This window comes from Candoia aspera, chromosome 5, assembly GCF_035149785.1.
Source record: "Candoia aspera isolate rCanAsp1 chromosome 5, rCanAsp1.hap2, whole genome shotgun sequence".
Lineage (NCBI taxonomy): Eukaryota > Metazoa > Chordata > Lepidosauria > Squamata > Boidae > Candoia > Candoia aspera.
The window spans coordinates 36,685,877-36,713,862 of NC_086157.1; the positions used below are offsets into that span (position 1 = coordinate 36,685,877).

At 37.9% G+C, this 27,986-nt stretch overlaps 1 protein-coding gene across 2 annotated transcripts; it reads right to left on the reverse strand.

Annotated features, from left to right (window-relative positions):
* Positions 1-62: 62 nt before the first annotated feature.
* Positions 63-27,640, reverse strand: EIF5B (eukaryotic translation initiation factor 5B). Of its 2 annotated transcripts, none has more exons than XM_063304973.1 (24): positions 27,448-27,640; positions 22,341-22,466; positions 21,453-21,537; positions 17,815-18,475; positions 16,848-17,074; positions 16,356-16,506; positions 15,565-15,660; positions 14,057-14,143; positions 13,698-13,775; positions 12,881-13,170; positions 12,452-12,559; positions 12,147-12,257; positions 11,493-11,560; positions 11,094-11,235; positions 8,997-9,128; positions 7,266-7,448; positions 7,011-7,172; positions 5,922-6,053; positions 4,702-4,833; positions 4,524-4,600; positions 4,262-4,426; positions 1,932-2,070; positions 1,227-1,388; positions 63-853 (listed from the first exon to the last, which is right to left on the reverse strand). In XM_063304973.1, exons 1-24 carry the CDS (start codon positions 27,480-27,482, stop codon positions 746-748), a joined length of 3,657 nt encoding a protein of 1,218 aa, XP_063161043.1. In that variant the 5' UTR covers positions 27,483-27,640; the 3' UTR covers positions 63-745. The 2 variants fall into 2 exon arrangements, with proteins under 2 accessions (XP_063161043.1, XP_063161041.1); XM_063304971.1 differs by having other exon boundaries at positions 13,698-13,781.
* Positions 27,641-27,986: the final 346 nt, after the last annotated feature.

Here is a 27,986-nt window from a genome sequence, read left to right on the forward strand (position 1 = left end):
CCTAACTAAAGGCCTACACAAGGGGACTACTGAAGTGTTCAGACCAGACAGACATAACTAAATTTTGACAGATATATTTGCATGCTGCACTGCCTTTATTAGGAATTAAATTATCAGGGTAATGTTCATTTCTTTTATTTGCAGTTCAGCATTAATGATTAATTTGCCAAATTTCATAAACTGTACAAGCAATAAAAGGCAGCCAACTATGCTTTACATCATTGTTTCACACCAACCAAATACAGATAGTCAATTACCTAATTTTTCTATAATAAATTTCTATAGGCACAAAGCAGAAGAGTGATGAAAAAAAATCAGAGGGGAAAAGGTATGCATAAATAAAGATTTCTTACATCAAAAACGTCCAAAAAATCACAAAGTCTGTAAGAGTTTGATTAGGCAAATACTGTGGTACTGATCTTACTAGTATAAAAGTGAAAGCTGAGTTACTTAAAAAAATTATTTTCCTTTTCATTTTGGGGATGTGAACTGGAAAGGGCAAACTTTAAAAGCCAGTACAAAGTGAAGGGCATTGAGAAAGATGCACAGGCACATTGGAACCACAGGGACATAAATTGACCACTGTCAAACCAGTGTAAGTTATTTGGTTTCTCATGGAAAACATTTTATCCACATTTTTCCCAGATATTTGTTAAATCCAACAGCATATTTATTATAAGCTGCTGCTGTTCTTGTAATAGGAACTGTGGGTTTTTGCTAATCATTGCTCAATGTTTGACAGAACCTAGATGATTTCAAATACTTTCTTGAGCTCCACAATAAGCTGCCAGTCAGACTTCTGCATTTCATCTCTGAACCAGTCTTTCAGGGCATCAATGGATTGACGACTAATCTGTAGGTAGAAAACCAAGATGTTTAACATCACCCCGCCCAGCTGTAAGAATATTTGTTATATGTAGCACAAAGCTATGCTGCTCAGATTATATTATGTAATGTCTGATAAATTTCAGAAACCAAAATAACATTTTTTAAAGTTGCCACATTATTTCCTACAGCCCACCTTAACTATTTGTAGTGATGTTCTCAACCATTTTTAATTTTAAGCTCCAGAAGCAAATAATGATTTTCTATCAAAATTTCTGTAACAGCCCCTCCACCCCACAAATGCTGGCATATCAGTCTAAATTTTATCACATTTCAAAAAAGGCTGATTGCCCTCCTCAGATTCATGCAAGCATGACACCCCAAATTAAAAAAATGTTTACCTTGCTGACAAGTATATCAGTTGCTTCAAAATGTCGACCGTACATTTTGGGTGCTTCACCAGGAATTGGTTCTATTTTTACACAGACTTCTTGACCTTTTTTTGCCACATCTACTTGTTTGTGATTTATTTCAATACTTGTAACTATTCCAATATCAATGAACTGTAATTAAAAAATAGAACTTAAAACATACTTTTTATTGGCATTCAATTTGCAGAGCAGGAGCATAAGCAAAATAAACTTCAAAATATAACTAGACTTCTAATAGCAACTTCCCCATGTAATATCTGAAGAACAATATGGCAGTCTTTTGTTAAGTTATCTGCTGGATAGTAATGTAAGTGGTACAATAAAGTTTTGGACTGGAAGCTAATTATCTCCGAATGCCCAGAAGACCTTGGGAGGCAGCTTTGCACACTGCTGCAGTGTTACTCATATATTTATTTCAAAAAATGTTTGTCAGATTTAAGATTTCAAGCTACAAGGATAAAGTAGATCCAGAAACAAAATCAATATTCTACAGAAGTCATGATAAAGGACACTTCATCAAAGAATCCAAGTTTTTAATCTATGCAACTTAACTGCAGTGCAGACTTTAAAAAAAACGATTATCAAAATATGTTAAAATGAACTAGTTTTTCTGAATATTATCCAAATAATCCTTTTAAGAAAGACAGAATACCTTTAAAGATATAAAATACTCACATTTTTACTAGGTACACAGATTGGAGTTCCTTGCTTAACCTGACCTGCATCCACAAGGACTCCCATCACTATGGGATCTCGAGAATTAAAAATAAATTGAGGAAGTATTTTCATCTTACAAGGAAATACTGCTATATGCCTGGGGGGAGGGGAGAGAGAGAAATGGGAAAGAACTGAAAAATGTGATTTGAAAATAAAGCTGCATGCCCAAAAATCTATTTTTACTTAGAATTATCCACTTCTGAGAAATCTAGATTGAAGGTAGTTTAAATCCATAATGTCATAGCTAGTTAAGCGGTTCCTAGATCACATAAAACCCCTAGAACTGTGAATATTCAATAAAAAAATAAAGTATGATTGTAATACTACAATGTGCATGTAACTATTTGGTAAGCTTTCCTCAGTAACCATAAAGCACTCATTTTATCCAGGTTTTATAACACATCTCCACCTGATGCAGGTTAGAATTCTCAAACATTTGGCTATTATATTTTAATTAATTTGGTCACCTGCATGAGTTGCCTGTATTATTTTATCAAGTGGCAAAGAAAATTATTAAATCATAAAATGATATAATGTATCACAAAAGGTTGCTATCACTACCATCTATGATATCATTCTGCAAAACAGTTATTGTCACATTCATTTTAGCAGTTTTCTTAGTCCAACAAAGTAAGTCCATAAAGACAAGTGGGCTTCTATGTACAAGTAATACTTGTTTAGCAACCACAATTGGGACTGGCAACTCGATCGCTAAGCGAAGCAGTCGCTAAGTGGGAAATCACATGACCATGACTGTGCTTTCCTTTTCCCCAATGCCCTACCCTTTAGAATGCTCACCCTGGCATTGGGATAACTAGCAAGAAGGGAATTAATGTTTGTATTTACATTCATCGGTGAGGAAGGGATTACAGGAGAGTAAGCAGGCACACAATGGGGAATACATATTGAAAGCAATACGCTGGTGCTGGCAGCCACAAGCACACTATGCAAACAGCCCAGTGTAATTCCCCATTGTGTGCCTGCTTTCTCTCTCGTAATCCCTTCCTTTCCAATCTCTCCACGCTGCAAGAGGGGGAAAAAAGAAAAACAACAGGTCAGGCACAGGATAACACGTACCAGCTGCAAAGGCAATGACGTGACTGAGGGACGCTGCAAAGGTCGTAAATGCGGGCATTGGTCATAAAGTTATTTTTTCAGTATTGTCGTAACTTTGAATTACTGAACGAGGCAGTCAATAAGTGAGGACTACCTGTATATCTCTTCCCAAGTATTTCTACCTGTCCTACCTGGTCCTGCAGGAGGGACATGCTCCAGGTCTTGTTGGCTAAGAAGTGTCAGCTGGCAGGGCCTAGAAAGAGAGCCTTTTCTGCTGTGGCGCCCATCATTTGGAACATCTTTCCATCTCAGATTAGATTACCTCCAACCCTGCTGGATTTTGAAAGGCCCTGAAAGCTTGGTTTGGGGCCTGGGGCCCCAGGTATATGTGAGAACCCATCTCTTGGCTTCATTGATGGTGATTTTTAGGATGCTTGGCTACTATGTGTTTTTATTTTTATATTATGTATTTTTGTATTTTATGTAATCTATTTTATTGAAAGCTGCCTACAGTCACCTACATCAGATAGGTGGCTATATAAAACAAATACATAAGTAAACAAACAAATGCTTAAGAAAACATATTAGCACCAATTAAATTATACCTAGATGAACATACAAATGTACTTCTAAATACTGCCAACCTTCCCTCTATTGTTCTCAACATGTGTATTATTACCAAGTAAGTGAGAATAATGGTTTTTTTTAATGCATGCCTAGAGTTTAACTGGGGTATGTAAGTAAACAACATTCTCCTGAGAATGGAGCAGCTTGCTATTAATATTACAACTTTTTAACAAATATGATTATTTTGGAAGGAAGCAAGGAAGGAAGGCTGTTTCATATATTTTATAAAGTAACTGCAACCCTTAATTGTCCCTTCAATTCAATCTGGCAAATTTTCCCATGGATTTTTTAATCTAAAAATTGGTATAATAATTCAACAGATCAGAAATAAATCCTTCTAAAAAGAGTTAAAGAGAACAGACTTATTCCACTTTACTGATCCCTATTATCTACTTAACATTTTTTATAATTAGTATGAATCAACTTATGTCCCTGAATATGATTTTATTTGTGCTTTTACACTGACATTTTTCAGTTGAAATGAGAATGAAACATTGAACTGGCCTTAAAAAAAAAAGCCCTTAATTTCACAATATACACACAAGCACACACACACACACACACACACCTATTTCTCTCTGTGTGTGTATGGGAATTGTACTTACTTGAATTCTTCTTGCTTCTGTTTTTTGTAGTCTTGCCTATATTTTGTGAAGGCATCAAATAAATGATATATAATTTCTGCACTAAAGATTCTAACCCCTAAACTATCAGCCATTTCTTGGGCATCTCGTTCAATCCTCACATCAAAGGCCAAGATCACTGCGTACCTAGAAAATGATAATGATAATGATAAGATTAGGGAGTTATATATGAGGCTTGCTTAGAAATGCTACAAACGTGACATACTTTGAAGAAGACACTTACTGTGGATCATGCTCCAGCATAACTGATGCCTTCATAACATCCTTTTTATGCACAGGGCCTATATTAATTCCAGCATACTGTCAGAAGAGAAGGAAGAAAAACAGCTTGCCACTAATATATGTTCTGAAAGCAATACCTAACAAAATAATGACAAGAAAATAGAATCTTGGCTACTTACCGGCACTTCTGAAGTTTTCAGAAATTCAAGTAATGCCTCTAAAGATCCCAGGGTAGATGCCTGGACATAGACACCTTTTTCTTCTAACTTTATGGCATTCAGTGTCTGCTTCAGTTCATGTATCAATTCATCCTTTAAATATAAAAATGAAGCATTTTAGAAAACCTCTTTTGCTTGCCCAACAGCAGGAAGTGGTATTATGTACAATAGACTTACGCACAGTGTATATATCAGAGATGCAACTTAGCTTCATATTTAGGGAACAAGGCACTAGAAGCTCAAACTAAGGTTTAGATCAAGATAGCACAAATTGAGTTCTACATAAGAGTGCAAAAAGTGCTTGTGGCCAACCAATGTCCCATTTGTAGCCTGAGAGGGTGGAGCCACAAATTTTTCCATGATGGTGATGCATTTGTGGAGGGTTGGAGAATTTTGAAGAAAAAAAAAATAGTTGTTTAAGCCTTCCAGGAGTTTAAGGTACTAATTTCACCTCATAAAATTCCCAAACCCCTTCTGTTTATTTCAGCATAAGAACCAAATCCACAGCTTTTAAAAATGAAGGAAGTTATGTTTCAGTTTGCTTTTCTGTCTTCTCAAAACATGAGGTTAATTCACAAATACTTAAATTATTACTAGATTTTATCCCACCATTTAAAAAAAATTAAATCTGAAATAAGTCTCTCTCCAAGGCACAATGAAAGGTCCAGTTCGGTGGCAATCAGCGCTAAAGGTTTCTTTTCTCACAGACTGCAATATCTAAAACCTCAGCACTTATTTCAGTTCAATCCAGATTTTACAGATTTCCAGAAGATGCAGAATTGTCTGGTTATTTTTTTTTAAGCTAACAGGAAACTTGAATCCTAGTAGCTTATTCAGATGGCACAGCTATATATCTATAGGCCTTACTTCAATTTACTTCCCAATGATTTGGTAACTACATGAGAACGATCACTGCTTCTAATTAGACAGCTCCCATCTAAAAGTTTAAAAGCTAACAGTGAGAACTGTTACTTTGCTTCGATTTCTTAAAGATGTTTTGGAACATAAAGGTAAGTTTTCAACCTGGAAACAAAAGCATATTCTGAAAAGTTCCTCCATCGCTGGAATTTCAAACAACTTATCCCTGATTGTGCCACTTCGACACAATTGAGTCGTTCATACTAGGATTTTCTGGCTGCTGATGCTCCATGGGGTTCTGATAGGGATCATCTATGCCTTACTTTAAGAACTGGAATTTCATCTTCTTTATAGGCCACAAGCAGTGGTAACCCAGCCAATGTTTTCTCCAAGTCCTTGCCAAGAATCTTTACTCCTTGGGCAGCAATAATTTCCTTGTGTTTTTCATATTGATTCTAAGCAAATGGAAAGATGAATTTAAAAGCACATTATTATTATTTTTATAGTTCTCCAATTTATCATCTCTGTTTTAATTCTATTAAGAGCTGTCAAGAATCTCAATCATTCAGTTTTGTCAGTCATTTGGCAAGATAACAGATACAGCACGTTTATCTATGCAATGTGAATCCTATCATTGAATGAAATTGGAATGAATTAATAAGTCAAAATTGCTCAAATGGTATTATCAAAAATGACGATTTCCATAAGAAGTCACCTCTTGAAAAAAATAACCATTAAAACTTCCAGCTTTTAGACTGAATATTTTCACAACAAGTGCTATTATATCCAAATTCTAAGATAATGCAACATGGAGGCTTAAGTTAGATTCTGCTGCACATCAGCATATTAAGTTATAACGCAAACTGGTAGGAGGTTATGTTGTTCTATCAGGACATAACAGAAGCATTAGTTCAGCTACGCAAAAAAGTTCAAAATCCAAGCAAATATGATAATAAACTCCATTATTCAGTTAAACATTAATTTTAGAGCAGAATAAAATATTCCTGCCAGGAAATATTTAGAACTGTAGCAAAAATAGAATCAGGAAAAAATTAGCGATTACCTCAAGGTTTCATAATATCAGACAATACGACAAAAATTACATAGCATCTCCCTTTGCAGACATTATTCTTTTAAGAATCTGAGTCTGTTATTTTTGCTAACAGAAATTCAGTGGCAAAGAACATGGGTAGGATTAAACACTTCAGCCCAGCAGGACTGGATACAAAAACATTTCCCTAGCACTGCTGCCTTTCACAAATAATAGCACAGTTCTTGCAAAGGGTAATTAGTGTGGAAATAAAATTAACTGGGGGCAGAGGGAGGGTACATGATCTTCTAATAACATCACCAATCAATTTACACACCATGAATTAATTTCAGGAACATTTTTTCATAGGCTTCTTCCTTACCTTCACTCGTAATTCTTTCATGGGAGGGGGTAGCAAAAGACCTCTTATCTGTGTTACTATGGGACCTTCTACACCAGGGACAATAATGGTATCACCTTCCTTCAGCCTTCCATTAATCAAAATGACATCTATTGTCGTACCCATACCAGGAAGTGCTTTGACCTAAAAGACAGAGGATATATGTCTTAAATGATTCACCTCAATCCATCTTGTTATCCATCTTGTTATCTAAAAGATTTGCTAGGTAAACATTACCTCCATAACCTGAGCTCTCAGCTCTTCACAATGTGCCAGTCTCTTATTTAACATGGTTTGTGTCAAGTCAACAAGAAGAGCAATTAAACTTCCCATACCATCTCCTGTATGAGCAGAGGTAGGAACCAGAGAAACAAATGTGCGAGGATCCTTATTTTCATAGTACAAAGCCGCATTCAAGCCCTAAAACCAGAAGCAGAACATTACTAAAGCAAAAGGGGGGAGGAGCGACATCCTTCTTCCTAGTCAAGACAGAAACTAAAGAAGACAGAAAAACAATACATTATCTAATACTGTACCCAATGCGCTCATATTCAAGTCATTCATCAGAATAATATTTCAGTGGTAAAAATGTTAGATGACTCCATGACTGGTTTGCAAAAGATCCCATACTAGGGCAGACTGCAGAGGAATAGATGATCTTGCAGGTTATTTAAGGCTAAGCCTTGTAAGGCTTTCACACCAAAGTAGCACCTTGAATTCGGCTAAGACAATAACTGTTAACCAGTGTAGATACTTCAACACAAGAGCAATGTGATACCTTTAAGACGTGCTGCTGCTCATGGTGATTCATACTGTCATGCTGTATTCTAGACCTGCTCTAATTTCTACATCATCTTCAAGGATTGCCCCATGAGCAGTGGTTGTCCTAAATCAGTCTTGAAGTTACCAAGGCATACGTCATCAATACTAAAAAGAGGTGTTTTATCAGCCAAAGCTAAATTGGGAAAAAAAAACTGCCTTGCCACAGATGTTACTTAGCTATCATCAATGCTGGACTCCTTAAAGAAGAATATGATCCCATTCAAAATGGGTACATCACCTGAATCTTGCTTTCAGACCCTGAAATCATAGACAATTCTCTCTTATCCAAATTCAGCTTCAGAACGTTCTCCCACATCAAGTTCTTTACAGTCTGGAGAAATGCTCTGAAAGCTCTGAAAACCTGATCTTGAAAGGCAGGAAAATTATAATCAGAGTACTAATGACTATTAGTACCAAAACTATATATATATATATGATTCTTCCCAGCAGCTTGATACAATTAAATCAAATAACAGACAAGGGAGAAACTTAAATTTAAACCTAAAATAAACTTAAACTGTAAATAAATTTAAATAAATTGATAAATCTAAACCTTAAGGGCCAAGCAGGACAGTTCACAAGGGGTCAAGCAGACCTCTGGTATTTCTTTCTGATAGTGCCAAGAGAGGTAAGAGTAGAGCCACAGCACAACAGTACCTCCTCCTCTCACTGCCCCCAGAGATACTACCGTCAGTAGCACACAAGTACTGAGCGACCCAGTATTCCCATCGCTCTTCCCCAGCACGGATCATTCATTAGGACACGTAAGGCTGTCTCCGTATTAAGTTCAGGTCTGAAAGCTGGATTTGGAAGGATCTTCATAATTCATTACCTCAAAGAGATAATGGAACCACAGTGCCACTGTCTGCACCAACTTGGTTAAAACATTACAGGATACCAATCTATAATAGTAAAACGGTCACGTCTAAGCCTGCCTTCTTAAATACAGCCAACCAAGATTGGACAGTTCCTATGTATACCACATTTGCTCTTGTTTTCCTTTTTTCTATCAAACATTTGATTGTAAATTTGTTTGGTCAGGGGTGGTTAATCTGCTTGGGCTAATGTTATCTTGAACTGCAGGGAACAACGTATACTCAAAATGCTTAACAATTTTTTTTTTAACCAAATCGATATTCAGCTCACCTGCTGGGCAAATTCTACTATGATGGACTTAGCACGCTCCTCAAATTCATCCTTGGTGTTTTTTTTCTGTTTCTTCAAAGTGACAGCTACATCTGTATCCGGACTTTTCTTCCAGTCATACAATCTATCGATCTAGAGAAGACAGAATTCCCCTCTATTTAATATTGCATTATTCAGACAGATCTGTGTAATCAACACCCTTTGTATGGAAATACGGTAAGCAAGCAAATAAACTACACAGTATCCAACATGTTCATATTCTGGAATATGCTCATCTTCCTAATGAATAATCTATCTTCATTTAAACATGTTCTCTTACATTGCATAGTTCCCTATTCTTTCACTGAAATAAGCTGATTTTCCCAAACAACTGAACGCTACTGTGGACCTGCTACCTCCCTTGAGATTAATGAAAGGATCACCCCAAAAGAAGAATCTCACTGCAACCTCCAGGCAAGAAGAGGCAAAGTCCTTCTCACAGCAGAAACCTGAAGACTTGAAGAGACAGTTCTTCTCACAGGAGAAACTTCGAACACCAGAGCTTCAAATACAGCTATTGACCCTTTGTGTAAACGGTCTTTAAAAACCTATTGTTTCAAAGATGTCCCACTGAATTAGATCCCCTTGCTTCTACATCAATATTTGCCATTCTTCTCCTTCTCAAACACACAGGGCCAGGAGAGTCTCTGAAATGGTGTGGGGATAAGGGGAGAGAACCATTCCTTTGCAAAAGCATCCTTAAACCAACACTCGTTTCAATACAATCCAGTATTAATCTTTCATACTCAGAAGACATTACAATATGAATTCAGTTGCATCCTCCCTTCCAAAAGGTACAAAATATTTACAAGCACATTCACTTAGTTTATTAAATGCTGATAAATTATTTTTTTCAGATAAATGTAAGTACAATACAGCCTTGATTTAATGGACCATTCAGGAGGGAGATGTCTATATTTTTATTTTTATTTTATTTTCTATCCCACCTTTATTATTTTTATAAATAACTCAAGGCGGCGAACATACTAAATACTCCTTCTCCTCCTATTTTCCCCACAACAACAACCCTGTGAGGTGAAGTTGGGCTGAGAGAGAGTGACTGGCCCAAAGTCACCCAGCCGGCTTTCATTCCTAAAGTGGGACTAGAACTCTCGGTCTCCTGGTTTCTAGCCCAGCACCTTAACCACTAGACCAAACTGGCTCCTGAATGCCTGTCAATCTGAAAACAGTCAGTTGTAGCAATTTATTTCATTTGCATAAGTATTAAATAATTGTTCAACATAATCATTAAAATAACAAACTACAGTATTTTATAACATTCGAATTGTGTAATGCCCAAAGAAAGTAAAAGAGAAGGTATTAACTAAGATGTAGAAGAAATATTGTACAGTAATATATATCTGATTACAAAGGAAGCAGATTTACCCTAAGTACTGATCAAATTTAGCACTTGATTTACACAAACCTTTTAATCATATTTAATATTTTTATTTGATACAGGTCACACGTAAGCATAGTACAAGGCCTATTTTTCCCCAGAATAACTGTGAGGTAGGTTTGGCTGGCCCGAAGTCACTCAGTGAGCTTCTGTGACTGAGGGAAAAGTAGAACCTGGGCTTTGCAGCTTCTAGTCCAATACTTCAACCACTGCATCGTACTGGTCCGTACTGGTTGTTTGTTTCTTAAATATACTCACCTAAACATGTTTGGCAAGGCTGCAGTTATGATGACTATATGCAGCCCTTTGAGTACTAATGCCAGGGAAGCACAACAAAGAGTATAATTACTACCATATTCTGCTCATAGACTTCTCAAGAAGATCTAGCTGTGCAAGGATGGAAAAAAGGCATTGGGCTACATTGGCCTTTAGATACAGAAGGGCTTTTCTTATTCTTAGAGCAAAATCCGTAAGACAATGGCTGGCTTCCCATGCTGTGCTAAACTATACTTTAATTATAATTAAAATATCACAGTAAATGGGTTCACACATTCTTAATCAATGCTTTACATATCATAATAGCTTAGTTCACACAACATACTAAGCCAAAATAAAACAAACCACAGTATACAAGCCCATTCAAAGAAAAGTGACCTTACCTTGTTGAGTGCAACTACAAAGGGACATTTTTTGGATTTCAGCAGGTTTATAGATTCAATTGTCTGTGGTTCCAAACCATGCATGATGTCTACTACAAGAATTGCAATATCACATAGTGAGCTTCCACGATTTCTAAGGTTGCTGCAAATTAAAAGAGTATTGTCAACATACATAACAGAAAAAAGAGAGACGCATGATCTGTAGCTTACCAAAGAATAAGTAATGCTTCTAATGCAAATTCTAATAAGCAGAAAGATTAAGATATTGATTAGTCTATTAGTAATACAGATACAAAACAGCATACAATTTAAAAAACATGATTAATTTCTGCTTCCATGAATGTTTTTAACATTATATAGTACAAAATGAAACCACAGATATAAATAATCAACTGTTACCTAAAAGATTCGTGTCCTGGAGTATCAATGATAAGCATTCCTGGAATCTTGACTGTCTCTCTGTCAAACTATCATTGCAAAATATTAGTTAACTTGATACTTAGGCAAACCAAACTTTTATAACAGTGTTCATGCTCGGCAACATTTATTACAAATGTTCAATCCCAATCTCTTTTGAAGATACATTAACATTATAACTGTTAATATACAAGTTAACAATCAATTGACTAACTTTCAATTATTAGATGCACACCTTTTTAAGATCATAGGTGAAATTGCTTTTGCTGCTAAGTGCAGCAACAAAATTATTATAAGAGGATTACAGCTCCATCTTTGTTGACCTTTCCAGCATAGCAAACCAATAATACAATGGGCATAAAGAGCAAAGATTGGAAGTCAATTATCTTTCATAAGGTGGGTAATTGAATTCTACTGTATATAAGTATCAGGAAGGCCTACACTGCATCTATATTTTGTTGTATTCATGCAAGTACAGAATATTTCAGGTCAACAGAAATGGTTCTCTTAACATGGAACAAATAAACAGAAACAAATAAACAGTTGATACCCACTATCAACGTTGATGACTATCAAAGGCCAAGTTAATATTGTTATGTGAAATGCCCATAAAAGGCCGAAAAAGGTCCTACTTACAGTTTTCACCATCTTCGCTTGTTCATTAATGGCTTCAAGAGGAACATTAGTTGCCCCAATCTGCTGAGTGATGCCACCTGCTTCACTGTCTTGCACATGAGTATGACGGAGCTGTATGAAATATATGCCAAAATTATTAGATGAGAGGAACAATGATGGTCTTATATTGCCTGTTAATACACATCCTGAGTAGTATTAGTTATTTCTTATATAATATTAAACAGTTCCCAATTACAACAAGTGTTCAGTTTAAGTAAAAGCCAGCAGTTTACTTGTTAGCTATCTAGAAATACACTTGTCCTTACCTTATCAAGGATTTTTGTTTTTCCTGTATCTACATGCCCCAGCACACAGATAACAGGAGCTCGTAATTTCTCAATATTCGCATTTTTATTGTTTTCAATACGACGTTTCTAAAATTAAAAATTGACAGTTTTATTCACCCATTAAGAATAAAGAACATAACTGCAATGCAAATAAATCAGACATGAGGATTCAAATATTTTCAAGAGCAATGCAATATCCCCAGTGTTCATTAAAGAATCATTGCCTTCTTTTTTTTTAATAAACCTAAAGAGTCATATGCTAGCTGACATCATAAGCAGATGCTTATATCAAGCTACTTACTAAAATTCTGTATCAAAAGGCAATAATCCTAGGCTGAAATCCAGAGCCCTCTCCAGTTCATGGCAAAAGGCAAAAAAAGCTGATTGAGAAAATTTTTAAGTAAATACCTCAATTCGTCGTTTAGCTCTGTCATATGAACGTTCATCTTTAGTGCGATCATCATCTGAATCATACTCTGAATCTGAACTTATTTCTTTGCTTAGCTTTTTTTCTACAGACTGTTTTGCAGCAGCGTGTGGCTCTGTTTCTTTTTCATCTGAAGTTTTCTCTTCTTCACTCCCTTCACTTTCTCCTTCTTCATATTCCTCACTCTCATCCATATCCTCATCTTCATCCTCATCCTCATCTTCCTCATCTTCATTTTGTTCTTTGACTTCAATATGGACAGTTTTTCTCTCTGATGAGGAAATACAAAAGTTACTTGATTCTAATCTGGCTCAGCTAACTCTGCATAGCACAGGTATTTATAGGTAGTATTGTAAATTGCTGAGGATTCTTTTGAAGTTGGCAACATATTAAGTATCTAATAAATACATACACTGCAGACTCATTTCCCCTGACCTGCCTCGTATGTGAAGGGGCAACAGTGGACCAAAAAAATCAAGAAACAGTTTATTCTCTTCTTGGTTATGTTCTTCCTAGAGAAGATCTTGTTGAGAACAGAAATGTGGCCCTTCCCTCAATGTTACCACTAGCCCTTCTCACCCAGTTGGACAGCTAGATAATTTTAAAAAATTATTAAAGAACTAGATACTAACAGGAAAACAAGCAACCTGTAAACAAAATGAAGTGCATTGCAGCATTCAGTTTAAAACATATATTCATTTTTTTTGTGCATTACTTGCTTACTTTCCATTACTAGAAAAACAAGCAACAGCCTCAGATTCCTTGTGGCATTCTGTTCCTTTTTCAAAACACACTCACCTTTCCCTCTCTCTTCATCACTGGCCATAGCTTCCCAGTCATCTAATCCTGCATCTTCAGGTTCTTCCTCTTTTTCTTCTGAAACTAAGCAGTGATAGATTTTCTATGCAGAAAAGTTGACTTCATAACTTACTATTGCAGCATGGTCACCAAGATCATACAGGGCTGGGCAGAATATTGGATCAGCCACAGATTTCTTACTGGCTTAATGTAAATATCTGAACAGTCTGAAAGACTTTTCACAATGATCATAGAGTAGCCTCACACACACATTAAGCTAAGGAAATTAGATTAGGGTTTCTCAAAGAGCCAATTATGATATAGATAATGAAAGACTGAATACCCAATTTAAAACTGACCTGGTTCAGCTTGAAGATTAAGCTCCTCTTTTACAGGTATAACTGTTTCTCCAGCTTCTTCCACTGGGGATACCAATTCTGTAATTTCTAAAAATGCAAGTTAAAATTAATTATGACCATTTAAAATTGATTTCAGCGTTCCAGAACAAAGCTCCTGCAATCATAATTACATTACATTCTTCAGGTAACCTAAAAAAATAGTATTTTACTTCTAGGCTACCCATTAACCAGAAAAAAGCACAGTATGCAAATGAAAAATCAATAGCAACTATAAATTTATTATTTTATTTATTTATCTATCAGATTTTTATCACCGCCCATCTCCCCCACACCCCACACGGGGGAGTGTGGGGGAGAATACTATATATATACACACACACACATACACACACACACACATATATAGTATTCATAAATACTATATATACACACACACACATACAGTATATAACAGCAATAAAGTTGTGTAGTTCCAGAAACACTAAAATGATTGCTCAAATGATGATGACTGGGAAAATAAACAGGGCTTCCCCTAACAATGAAAGGACAACAGGTAACAGGACAGCTTCAGTGGGAAGGACATTTGACAGATGACCCACTAATTATTGCAGACTTCCCTGCACTGCAGGCGTGGTGAATTATAATTCCTATGACCTCTCCAGTAATATGATATATCCATTTGATCAATTACTTTATACATTGTTGGCTGGGGGTGGAGGATTCATCAGGAACAAGTTTTGGGAAAATGAAATTCAAATGGTACAGGATGTGACAATTAAAATAAATATAAAATACCTGTAAATTCATAAAATAGTGCTAATAACCCAGATAATATGGAAATAACATCCTAATTAGGAAAGGACATAAACCATTATGTCAATTCAAGCTATAAATCAGAAACATTATATCACACAAAATCGGTCAGTCTTTTAAAAAGGCAGAGAACTCTTCAATGCTTTTGCTGCGTGGCTAAATTACATTCATTATCCTGTGAAATTCCAATTTCTTCTGATACAAGTATGTGGTAGAAAAGAACTTTTAACTCTTCCTGATCAAGACATGTCTTTCACTTTTCAGTTATCTAATATGACAGCAGAGAAGGAATGAACAACCACTTTATACAAACCTATTCAGAACATCTCATATTCTTGCATTAATATTTTAAAAGCCAATCAAGAGTTTATAGAATCACAGAATGGAGGGGTGGGGCAGGGGGTAGAAGACACCTTGGATATTACCTAGTTCAATCCCCACCCAGTGCAGGAATTCACTAGCAGGACATCTCTTGTGTTTAAACACTTTGGGCAAAAGATATTCTACCACCTCCTGGTGGATTTCTCAATGGACAGCACAACCCACTAAAGACCATCCTTTTTTCTATAATGATGTATCAAAGGAGATACTTTGAAGCACAAGAGATACAGTGACTGAAATTATTTTATGCTTTTCTTCTTAATTTTTAACCTCTGTTTCTGTGTTTTTAAGTTATCTATAAACAAGATTATTACCTTCTTTGCTTTCTTGCTGCTGTTGCTTTTTTTTCTTTTTGTCTTCATATATGGGTCTTTTTTTTGGTACTGAATCTTTGGATGGCACCTCAACACCTGTATATATATATATATAGAAAAAAAACCTTCATCTCAACACATTTCGTGACTAACAACTGAATTTTGAAATTAACAAAGAATAAAATTTAGGGCCAAACATCTTGAACCAAGTAAGTCTAGACACTTAGGACTTTTAATATGGATCAATTAACCTGCTAGTGTTTAGATTTTAGTGTTTACACTGGTACTCCTATTGTTTAAAAGCAGTAATATTTACCAACTACATTTAGTGGAAAAAATACAGAAAGCTGCAGTTAATAACAATCATTTCTCAGCGGAATGTCAAGGGAAGTAGAGTTGAAAAAAAAAGATGACCTGAATGGCAACAAAGAGCTACACATGGGAGCACAGAACTCATTTGTAATTTGGTTTACTAAAACAAAATATAATTGTTTAAACAGGGCTGCAGACACTGCAATAACGCTTGATTTACAGCTGTACAACTTGACCTTAAGCATATTTAGTCAGTAATAATTTTCACTTAATTCAATGGATGTTATTCCGAAGTAAGTACATAGAATTACAGTACTTCGAGTTAATATACTAGACAAATAAGAATTGAAAAGCCATAACATTTCAATTAAAATGTCCCTGTACTATCCTAACAATCAAACACCAGCAAAACATATAAAATATTTTAACCTGAATAACAGGAAGAAAATTAGAAAATTAATCTACAGAGCAATGCTCACCCTGGGCTTGCAGCAGCTTAAGAGTAACTTCTGCCCTGGCTTTGGATTCCCTTTGTGATTTGGTTAGAAGCTTTCCCTCCTTCTTCAAACGTTCTTTCCTCTCCTTTTCTTTTTGTTTTTTCCTTTCCTTTTTTTCTTGTTCCAAGCGTTCCTACAAAAATCAAGTTTACCCACTTTATGATTTTCAGTGCATGTGGTTAGAACTTGGCATGCAATAACGTTGAGGTTGCAATGCTGCAGTCATTCAGTTGGGAGACTCATTTGAATTTCCCTCTAAGTAAACATATATAGCATTGCATTACAAATACACTAGCCTGTAATTCAATAAAAAAAATAAAAGTCAGCATCGACTATGCCCATAGCTTAATGGCTTGCAATATAGAAAAAAATTACGCAGCAAGGAATTCTTAACACCTTTGCCTTGCAAAGCCAGAAACATACAGAGACACGCTGTGTCATCCTCTTCTCAACCTATAGGAAAAGATACAATACCTCCTCTTTGCGCTTGGCTTCTAACTCCTCCAGTTGTCTTATACGCTCCTCCTCTTCTCTCTTTGCTCTTTCCTCCTCTTCTTTCAGTTTAGCCAAGGCTTCTTGCATTGCTTTAACTGTGGCCTTACTGGGACCTTTTTTTTTCTCTTTCTCCTTTTCATCTTTCTCTCCTTTCTTTTTCTTTTTATCTTTATCCTTCTTTTTCTTCTCACCTTCATTATCATTAACTAAAAAAGAAAGTCAATTACTCAAGCCCAGGACATAATTCTGTATAAGAAGAACTAAAAAGTAACAAAAGTTAGGCACATTCAAACTCTTAGTATTTTTCTCCCCCTCACTTCACATTACCCATGACAACTTCCAAAACTGTCAAGCACTAAAAGCCACTTGAAGGGAGGCACTTCTTTCTGAAAATGTGTAAAAAAAATTACAGCATTTGCTTTAGCTCATTTTACACATCAGTGAGTAACTATCAGGCAGCAACATGAATTATAACTATTCAGTGTTCAATCAATGCTAACCACAGAATAGGCTGAAAGAAGAGAGATCATTCGTGAGCCAGTAAAAATGGGTCCAAATTATAACCAGTGCCATCCATCAGGTTGCATACTGAAACTTGCCCAAACTCTAATAGCCAAAGAATTAACTATAAACACTCTTCTTCATAAACATGTCTTTCACAAGCAAACCCAATTTCTCAATGTACATAGAAAATCATACTGGTATCATTTGCTGACAGAGAGTCAAATGTGAAAATCTTTTGAGGCTAGAAGCTACAAAGACAGGTCAGTGTTATGCACTAACATTTCTCAGCACTTCACAAGACTAGACAAAAAGAAAACCCAGTCACCCAACACTTTAATAATCTGCTCTGAGACACTTTTTTTTACTCCTTACTTTTCTGACAAACCAAGTATAAACTTTAAAAAAAAATTGCTTCTCACCTATTTTCCCAAATGTTACTAACCTTCTGCTACTGCAGGAGTCTCTCCCTTTTCCACAGTGGTAGATGTTGACACCTGATCTGATGCAGTTCCTTTTTCAGTCCTCTTCAGAACTTCTTTTAGCTTTGCCTGTTCTTTGTTAGCTTCCAAGTCTTCTTTTTCCTTCTGTTTCCTTAGTTTAGCCTTCTCCTCTTCCCGTTTTTTCTTTTCTCGTTCTTTTTTTTCTGCCTTCTTCTGAGCCACAGTTTTGATTTTAAATGAAGGGTCCATGTCATCACCGCTTTCAGCCTCAGCCACCAGTTTTGCCTTCTGATTTTTCTTGTGCCCCTTTTTTGCCTCTGAGCCTTCATCCAATTCATCTTCGCTCTCACCAGAGGACACAGGTGGTACGCACTCTTTGCTCTTCTTCACAATGCCAGCTTCATCTTCTTCAGAAAGTTCCTGTTTATTACCTGATTTCTGAACTTTTCCTTTCTTCTTTTTCAACAATGAATCAAAATCATCTTCATCATCATCACTCCCAGAGGGTGTGTCTTTCTTGGGTTTGGGGGGCTTTTTAGACCTTTTTTCTTTGTCCTCCATTTCTTCACTGCCATCTTCTTCCTCCAAGCCAGTCTTTTTACTCTTGCCTTTCTTTTTTTTATCTTGTTTTGACAGGCTAAGTTCTTCATTTTCATTCTCTACCTGATAAATTTTTTTCAAATAAGTCATCACTTGAAAATAACAATGGAAATCTGTACACTTGGTTTGCAACCAACCACCACATTCTCTATTGACCATAAACAGACAAAAAAGACCTCTCAGAAATATATCTCCCAGTATCTGGTTGCAAGCGATGGGAAAACAAATCTGAATAAATGCTTCAGATGGTACTTAAAATAAAACCTTGTCCAATCTTGACATAGTTTTTTTCTTAAAAGTACAGTGCAGTTGTACAACAAAACGTGCTTTTTGCTGAAGTGCCTCCATTAGATCTCACATATGTTTTTTGCATGTGACAAAGAAACCTTCACAGCAGAGTACTGCGCATGTGAACTCCCCCCGCCTCGGACTGCATTCAGTTGTTCTTTGCCTTAAAGGAAATTTCTTTGGAATATGATTTTTTAAGTCTTTAGACTGCTCTCCCTTTTCCTGGTACTGTTGTCTGGTACAATCTAATAAGATTCAGTTTCAACAGCACCCCTGATTAAGGGGAGGGGCATGCAGTTGCAGGGCTTGGAGGAGGGAGGCCCCTGAACTGCTGAGGCAGACCAGGGAGTGGGGTTGGGCAGGGTGGGGCAGGAGAACTTAGGGGCAGTGGTCCCCAGAGGAAGCAGGGGGCAAGCAGGCGGGCAATTTGTGGAGCCAGACCCAAGGTCAGCAACAGCAATGGGACTCAAGAGCGGAGTGAGGATGATGTCTACAGGCAGGGCATGGGGAGGATGTACAAAGCAGCTGTCCATGAGGCAAGCAGGGGCAGGAAGAGGCAGGGAGAAGAGTTGCAGAATTGGGTCCAGAACCAGTGGCAGCAGGGTTGAAGGCAGGATGGCCTGTGGGCAGGAGGGACGACAGCAGGGCAGGAAGATACTTGAGAAAGCTAGTATGTGAGGGAAACAGGGAGCTGCACAGATTACATGGCTGGAAAGAAATACATAGGAATGCTGCAGAGCTGGCCTCTAGATCGGTAGCAGCAGGGTCTGGAATTGAGCTCAGGAGTCTTTGGACAGGATGGAGGGCAGCTGGGCAGCAACATCTGAGGCAAGTCCTACAGAAGAGAGCACTGAAGCCCAAGGCTTGTAACACCTCCTAAATTTGCAACCCTCCCAGCAAAGTTGGACTGTCTTCAGAACTTGGCCCAATCTGCCTAGATAAGCCAGCAGCCACACTGTTGGTCTTCCTCTGCCTCTGCCCACCAGATTTCTCCTGGTCATCGTCAGAAAGACAGCCGCCTACCCAGTTAGGCTTTCAAGGGTTGGAAGGAAGCAGCAGCTGCCTAGTAAGGTGCATGGCAGCATCAGAGCTTTCTTTGGTAACATCACCCTTTGCGGTCTTCCTGCCTCACCACCCTCCAGCCTTCTCACAGATCCCCTTTACCTGCTTTTGAGTTCTGCCACAACTGCTGGCCTAGGGCCCAACTCTGCAGAGCACCCACTTGTCTCCTGTCAGTCCCACAACCTCTGCAGCTCCAAGCCCCTCTCAGAAAACAGCTGCCCGGCTGACTCAGTGCACCTTTCTTAATAGGAGCCTTCTTCCTGGCCCTTCTGTTGCCTGGCCTGCCTCCCCTGGCTCAAGCCCCCCAAGCCACCAACTTGCTCCTCAGGGCCTTCCTTTTCTCCTTCCAGCAGCTGTAGCCCACCTCTGGGTGCCTTCCAGGAGAGTCAGCAGGATATGGATGAGGATCTGGGTAGGGCTTTTTCCCAGCCCTGCAGTCCTGAAGTGCGATTAGGTGGAAATGCTGAGCAGGAGCCCAGGCAAAAGCTACCATAAAAAATTAGATGGCAAGAGAGGGGTGCAGTGTGAGTTGAAATATGAGGGGGGGGGATCAGACACCCCTCTTTACAACTCTTCTGTCTCTGCTGGACTCCTCAGAGGCCAGAGTGGCTGTAGCCAGGAAGCACTGATCCCATGGTGAGAGAGGCAGCATTTCCATGACAACAGAAGCTTTATTGTATCAGCACAGCAGACAAATGAGCTTCAGATACTTCTGTAACAGCTTCTCCCATGCTCTATAAGGGTAGCCCCACACTGGGCTTTCCCTCCATTCCACTGTCCCTGACTTCAGCAACCTCCAGGGCGCGCACATTCGCACCAGCCAGGCAATGCACATCCAGACCTGCTTCTTAGGAACATAGCAGCCAAAGCTCCATGCCAGGCTTTTGCTCTCTCTGGACAAGCTGGCATTGGGACCAAATTCTGACAGAGCTCTAATTTTGCATGCACAAAAGGGATAAAGAATGGAATAAGGATGCCATTTAATGCTAAATGGACAGTTGCCATACTCAGTAATACTAAGAAGGGTCTCATTGGTTATATTCACCCAAATTCATTTATCATTTATACGTTGGGAGTCAAGGCACCACAAAGTTTCAGAGCTTTGTGGAAAGCAAAGTAAATATGGAATATGCCAGAGAAAGTTTAAAGGATGGATGCAATCCCCTGGCTTCTGGTGATGCAGTTTAGACATGGAAACATGAACTCATTAATTTTTCCTACTACTGCCACATTTTAATTTCACAGGATTGTTAGCATTATTTTAGATTGATCGCTATTGGTTAAGGATGTATATACTCTACTTGGCTATATTCCTAATACATAAAATTTATCAAAAAAAAAATAAGCTGTGGATTTTCTTTTCTTTATGTATGGGAAGGAATTGCACAACATTGGAAGGACAAATTACAAATAATTTAGAGCAATGGAATGCTGATGTGTGTGATCCATCAACAGCTTTTTCCCCCCCAATGAAAGTGTTAAGAAAAAGACTTTTCAGCAATCTGGTCAAATTTTTTGGAGATGTTTTGTTCATGAGATAACTTTCCAGACCACTTTCTGGGTACATGGATAAATTTCAGTGTTAAATTATTGTATGTAGTGTTACCAGATGAATTAATCTGACACAAAAGACATATTTTAAAACTTAAGGGTGCAATACTTTGAGTACCACTTTTGCCAGTATTTTTACCTTTACTACAGCAGGTTCTTTTTCAACTCTCCCTCCTTGTGCTTCTAGAGATAGCTCTTCCAACTCTTTCAGTATATCATCTTCACTACAATAAGAATGACATTATTTAGATCCTGCTTTTATATTAATAAAACAGAAGTCAATAATGGGATATGTCTGATGCTTAAAGTATCAGACAGTAAATCTTGAAATTGCTCAAAGCATTTTAAGGGAAGGAGATATACAGGGCTGGGTGAACTCTACACTATCTACCCTGCCATCTTTTATTTCCCAAGCTGAAAAGTATCATATAAACACACAGCAAGCTAATGTATCTATGAGATTTGCACTCTCATGTATATTATCTAGAAAATTACTTGAGAAGGAAACTAGAGCAGTGGACCAGTCACTCAAGGTGACATACTTTGTTCTGCATCTTATATTAAACAATGAGGTCAGGGAGTGAAAGTGAAAGGAAAATGACAGTTTGATAGCCAATAGCACACGGTTGAATAGGGAAGACAAGGCACTTTTGTCTTGGTTGAACAACTCTATGTTGTCAGTAGGATGCTACAGATTCAATTCCATAAAGACGTCACCATCACTGAAAGTACCAAAAAACTACAGTAATGAAAGACTAGATTTAGTCTCTTCCATCCCTATCACAATTCGGTTTTAGTTATCATTGAATGCACTTGTACAGAACAAGCCTTGGCTCCAGATATAGCTCTTTAGCCTCCATCCCCAAAACATGCCAAAAGGAAATTCATAAAAGTCTGCTTCCGTGCATCTGTAATCTTTTTTTTATAAGAACTTTATTAAATTTCAAAGTATAGTTAAAATACAAAATAGAAATGCATCTGTAATCTTAATTGTATCAGAACTGTAAAGTACAAGTTTTGTACTTACTCATAATCCAGTTTTTTCTTTTCTTTTTTCTTTTTGCCTTTAGATTTTTGAGGCTCTTGTTCCTTGGCAGCACCTGCACCCTCTATTTCAGCAGCAAGGGCATCAAGATCAATATCATCCTTGGCACTAGAACACCAAAAAAGAAGAATTTTCTTCAAAGACTAAAGAAACGTGAAGCATATCTGGTCCAGAAATACAAATTTATACTTTTCAGCACTAGCATTTTAAAGAAAACTTGTGTTTGATTCGCTGAGAAAAAGCTAACTCATTTTCAATAATTATTTCAGTATTGCAGATCTATTCAAGAGGCCCAAATCTGGCAGACGTCGGCTGGATATACGAAAGAGTTATGTAATGTCATTATGTTGATTATTTAGTATGCCTCCTAGTGCTATTTTCATTGGGTTTTTTTTTTACTTTAACTGCTTGACTACTCCTTGAAGAAATCACAGCTTCCATGTCCTGCTGAATACAATATGCTTCAATACAATGAGTTGTGGGGCACTTGTGGGGCACTGCTTATATTTATACAGACAGAGAAGATCTAGCCAAGAAGTTTTATGTCTGGTAAGACTGGATATTATATTATCTGCAGCTTAAAATAAACACTCCCTTTGAGACTCCTGGCAACTTTGTGGACAATCCATATTGTTTTCTAGTACTTAAGTAGATTGTCACTGCCTTCTTCCAGGGTGCTTTTTTGCTTTCCCTGCCCAAGGCCTTCCTGGTGGTCTTTCCTCCCATATCTAAACAGAACCATATTGTTTAGCTTCTCAAAATCTGCCGAAGTTACTTAGTTGTTGTCTGTAGCATTTGCAATGTACAAAATCACGTGATTAAAATTCTACTCTTACACCACTGACTTAAAGTTTATCACAGAATATATCTTAACAAGCATCTTCTATAACAGGCATATGTTAATGAGCATTAGAAAAATACAGTCCACGTCAGAATGTGTAACAATTAGCTTTCTCAGATAAACATGACATAAAGATATTTGAAATAATTCTAATACAAGCTCTTATACTTAAGAAAGTTCAACACTGTAAAAGAAAAGGGGGTGGGATGAGATTTGAAAAAAAGGCCTCTAAACTGTGAAATATGCTCTAAGACAATGAATCATTCTACTTAGAATTCCCTCCCTGTTTTTGAAATACAATACATTTTGTTTACAAAAAATTAAAATGCTTCAAAATTAAAGCTAGAAAGAATCAATCTGAAAAACTTTACCATATACATCCAATAAAATAGGAGATTAAAAAAAACCAACACATTTTTCTACCTATTCACTAGAAACCATCAAGGCCAGGCATCTTTCCCAACCTCATAAATTTTACTTATAGTTACAACTTATTGAAGCAAACAGGCAAAGATTATTCTGACCCATGATAAAAGTAGCAATCTTTCTGTAAAAAATACAAACTATACTATCTCCAACTGATGAAGAAGTAGAACTACAAAATATAAAATAAATGCAATAAATTGTTATTAATAGATCTGGAATTGTATATACTTTCACATTTATATCCCAAATAGATGGTATAATATTTGGTTGCTTACTTTGTGTTTAAAAGCCTAACAGAGTTCACTCCCTTTTTCCTATAACATTGCCTGTGTAATCTAATAAAAATCCTAATAAAAAGGTTTATTATATTCATTACTTAGCAGATATCAAAGATCTACATAAGGAAATATATGGAATACATAAAGAGCTAATAACTCCTTAACATTCTCCTCTAAGAATTTAATTTCAGCCAACTGTTGCTTGTTTTTGTATGTCATTATGAACAAATACTTCAGCAGTTTCACATTACCAAAGAGTGTTGAAACAAAATCTCTGTTAATACAAAATCACCTTTTCCTTTTGTTTAACAAAACCTTTATTTTTCAGCAGTGTTAAATATAAAGCTCACTTAAAAGAGCTATTTAAATTTTTATCAACTAAAACACTATCACAGAAGCACTGTCTGAAATTACAACAGTGCTACTTGTATAAAGAACTAGTTATAAGGAAATCATCTTGCTAGAAACAATTTCTGTATGTAGAAGAAAGGAAAGTATATTCCATTTGGGAAGGATTAATAGTATGCCAAATATCTAATAAATAAAATTAAGATATGTAATACTGTAAAAATATTATAAATCAGAGAACATAATTTGAGTGATAGAATGTTATGATCTAAACGTGATCCCATGTTTGATTAAAATCTCTCTATTATATGGTTCACTGTGTTAGTATACAGGTATAGAAAACAATTACATGTTTGTTCTGCAGAACTTGTGGTTGAACCATATAAATTCAGGAGTGTTAGATGTTGACAGGCCAACTGGTCAATAAAAATTAAAAAGCAAGCTTATTTACCCTGACATATTCTTACAATTAGTTTAGAAAATCTACTGATTAAAATCACAATACTTCTTGTACATTAAGAATTACTACTTATATAAATCTCTTCCAAGCTTTCTGTAAAAAAAGTGTTTATCTTTAAGGAGAACATGTATCTCCTAGGGGAAAAAAAGCAATTTCAGTACCCATGTTTTTCAACAGCTCACTGAAGATCCCAACTCTTTAACATTCTATGTTACAAACGAGAGTATTATTAGATATTATTATTAAAATGTGAGCAAGAAAAAAGACATACAGACCTCATTGAAAACTCAAGCCAAGAAAAAGAAAATTATATAAAATGTGATAACATTAAAAACATATAAACTCCATTCTTAAATAAAAGCAGATTTAAATTAAAAAAGAGGAAGAAAGGGGGACAAGAGGGAAAAGAAAAAAAAGGAAGACTGAACACACCTGTAGCCAGAAAATCTGCCATATTTCCCTGTAGTCAAGGGCATACAGATATAAAGCTAATATATAATTAAGAGTCAAAGATATCACACAATAACAATTTTTTTAAAAAAAAATCTACTTTCAATAGGAACTTAAGAGGTGAAATGTTTTAGCCTACCCATGATTATGAAATGATTTTCAGTGCCAGCTGATCACCTTTTATTTTTTTTTCTCAAGAACTATTTCAAGTTCAAATTAATATTTTTCTGTGCTGGTAAACCTCTTTGGGATAATCTGAGAAAACCATAATGACTCTTTTTATCTCCACAGTCTACTGTGTGTATGCCTTCAGGTCAATGCTGACTCTTGGCATCTGCCTGGACAAGTCCCTGCAGTTTTCTTGGCAAGATTTCGGAAGTGGTTTGCCATTGCCTGCTCCTCTAAGGGCTGAGAGTGACTGGCCCAAAGTCACCCAGCTGGCTTTGTGCCTAAGGTGGGACTAGAATTCACGGTCTCTTGGTTTCTAGGCTGGTGCCTTAACCACTACACCAAACTGGCTCTCACCTCAGCCTACTACTTGAGCAATTTAAGTCTTCTGTAAAAATTCATTCCTCACAGGAAATCTGAGGCTGAGTAGCTGTAACAAAAAAGATGAACTGTAATGTAATGAGCCCTCTCGATATCTAATTGATAAACCTCATGCAAAGTCAACATTTTCTGATCAGGGCTTCCATAAAGTCCCTGTCAAATAGTCTAGCAACAGAGAGATTCCAGGGGCATTATTTTGTCCTGTTGAATCTTTGTAACTTTTGGTAAATTAATTAGAGATATAATGGTTAACTTCACATGATCTTCCGGCAAGCTATTCTATTCTCTGCCACATCTAAACTGGCACTTATAGTGTTAATAGCTTTTACATCCTCTTTGATCTCAAGGAGAATAGTTGTCACATCTTCTTCAGAGGATCATTGCTGGCAGAATTTTCTTTGGTGTCATAAAGACAAGTAACAAACCAGTGCTCTCTAGTAATCACCCAGTTCTGGTTCTGACAGTAACAATTAAAGTAGCAATTAAATACATACCAGGATGAAAAAACTATGGGTGGCCCTCTCTCTCCTCCCCATTTTTCCTCAAAGTATTAAAATGACTGAGTGGAAACAGCACTTTACTCACTAATAGTTGAAAAACAAAGGGCTTTGTCGTATTATAGGCTGTTCATAAGTTTTCCTGTCTATCAGCTTCTGTCTCAAGTGTGATGCCTGCATATTAGCCAGACTACGCTGTTTCATCAGCACTTAGATCACATTCTGGGTATTTACCATCACCAATAGATTCTCCCCATGTTACTTTGGGAGCGGGGCAGAATCCAACATTTAATTTCAAGACTGGTAAAATAGACAGTGGTTGATTGCCATTACCAACCATATAGAAGTGGTCACACAGGGAGTTTAATGGTGCTCTGCCAGATGTAGATGTCACAGCCTCCAACCTTTACAAGAAACAAGGCATGTATGAGGCTCTGATGAGAAACGAAGTAGGCCAGGGGTCAGTAGTACAGACAGGAGCTGAGGCAGAAAGCCTCTTGTTTCACAAAGACCCCAAGAGCAAACACCCTAGTTGCTCATCTCACTGCACTCTTCCTGTACTGTAACGAAGGCCATTTGACCCAGAAAGCTTTCCCTAACATAGCGAAATCCAGACAATTTCTTCTGGAGTTAATTGTGATTATCTTCAACAAGTAGTGTTAACAGTGTAGCAGGAATTGTGTGATCACGTTTAACTTATCAGTACGTGTACCACACCAGGTTTGAGTCAAAGGCCAAACGTGTATCTCGGAAAGTGTAGTCCTTTATTTTCCCAAAATTTGACGAAGTCTTTAAATAACTCTAGCTCTCCTAACTGGGAAAGCGACTACACCGAAAAGCCACACACCTTAAAATAATTGCGAAGGAAGCATGACTACCGCGCCTGTTAATGAACAAGCAAACAAATACTGGACGGGCCCACAAAAGTAGGGGCTCCAGTCACGGAAGTTCCACGAAGGACAATGTAAAAGCATTCGGACGGCCCCCTCCTCCCCCGCCCAACCTTTCACACGTGAGGGGAGAAAACGAGATACGCGAGCCTCCGGCGGAACTGTCACGTATTGCGCCCTCCGAGTGAAAGAGAAGCCGCCTCACATTCCTCAACCGAGGAAGGGGCGTCCCTCCGGGCAGCCTGACTCAGCGTGCCGGAAGGAGAAGCAGCGCAGGGCCTCCCCTGGGCCGGCGGGGACCGATTATCCCGCTCCCCGCCCACCCAGGCCACGTCCAGGGCTCCGGATACCTGTCTTCGCTCTTGTTTTTCTGCTTCTTGCCCATGGCTGCGCTCTAAACCGTCCCTCCGGGGCTGGCTCTGTCGCTCGCTCTCCTTGCGCAGGGCCCAGCCAGCCGCCTCCACACGCGAGAGGGCACATATGGTGAGAGGCCAACGCGAACCCTCCACCCGGCAGCGGCCGACGCGCGCAGGCGCCTCACCTCTGGCCCCCGGCGCGCGGCAGGCGGGGAATCGGGGCTCAGGAAAAGCAGGTCGCCTCGCCCGGGGTTTCTGGCTGTGGCGACGGCCGCCACCTCTGGACGGAGGGCGAACAGCAGCCAGCCGCGTGAGGCGGGCCCGAATTCAAGACGAGCCTGAACGCGGGGCTGGGACGCGTCCCCCACTTGAACGAGCAAGAGGACCGAGAGCGCCCGCCTCCTCGTGCCCCAGCAGCGGAGGAGCCCCCTTAGCGCGCCGCCCTTCGTTGAGAGCCATCCCGGAGGTCGAGGGTGAGATCTAGTGTTAGCGCGATGGAGGCACTCGCGTTGGGGCTTGCAAGGTCCCGTGTG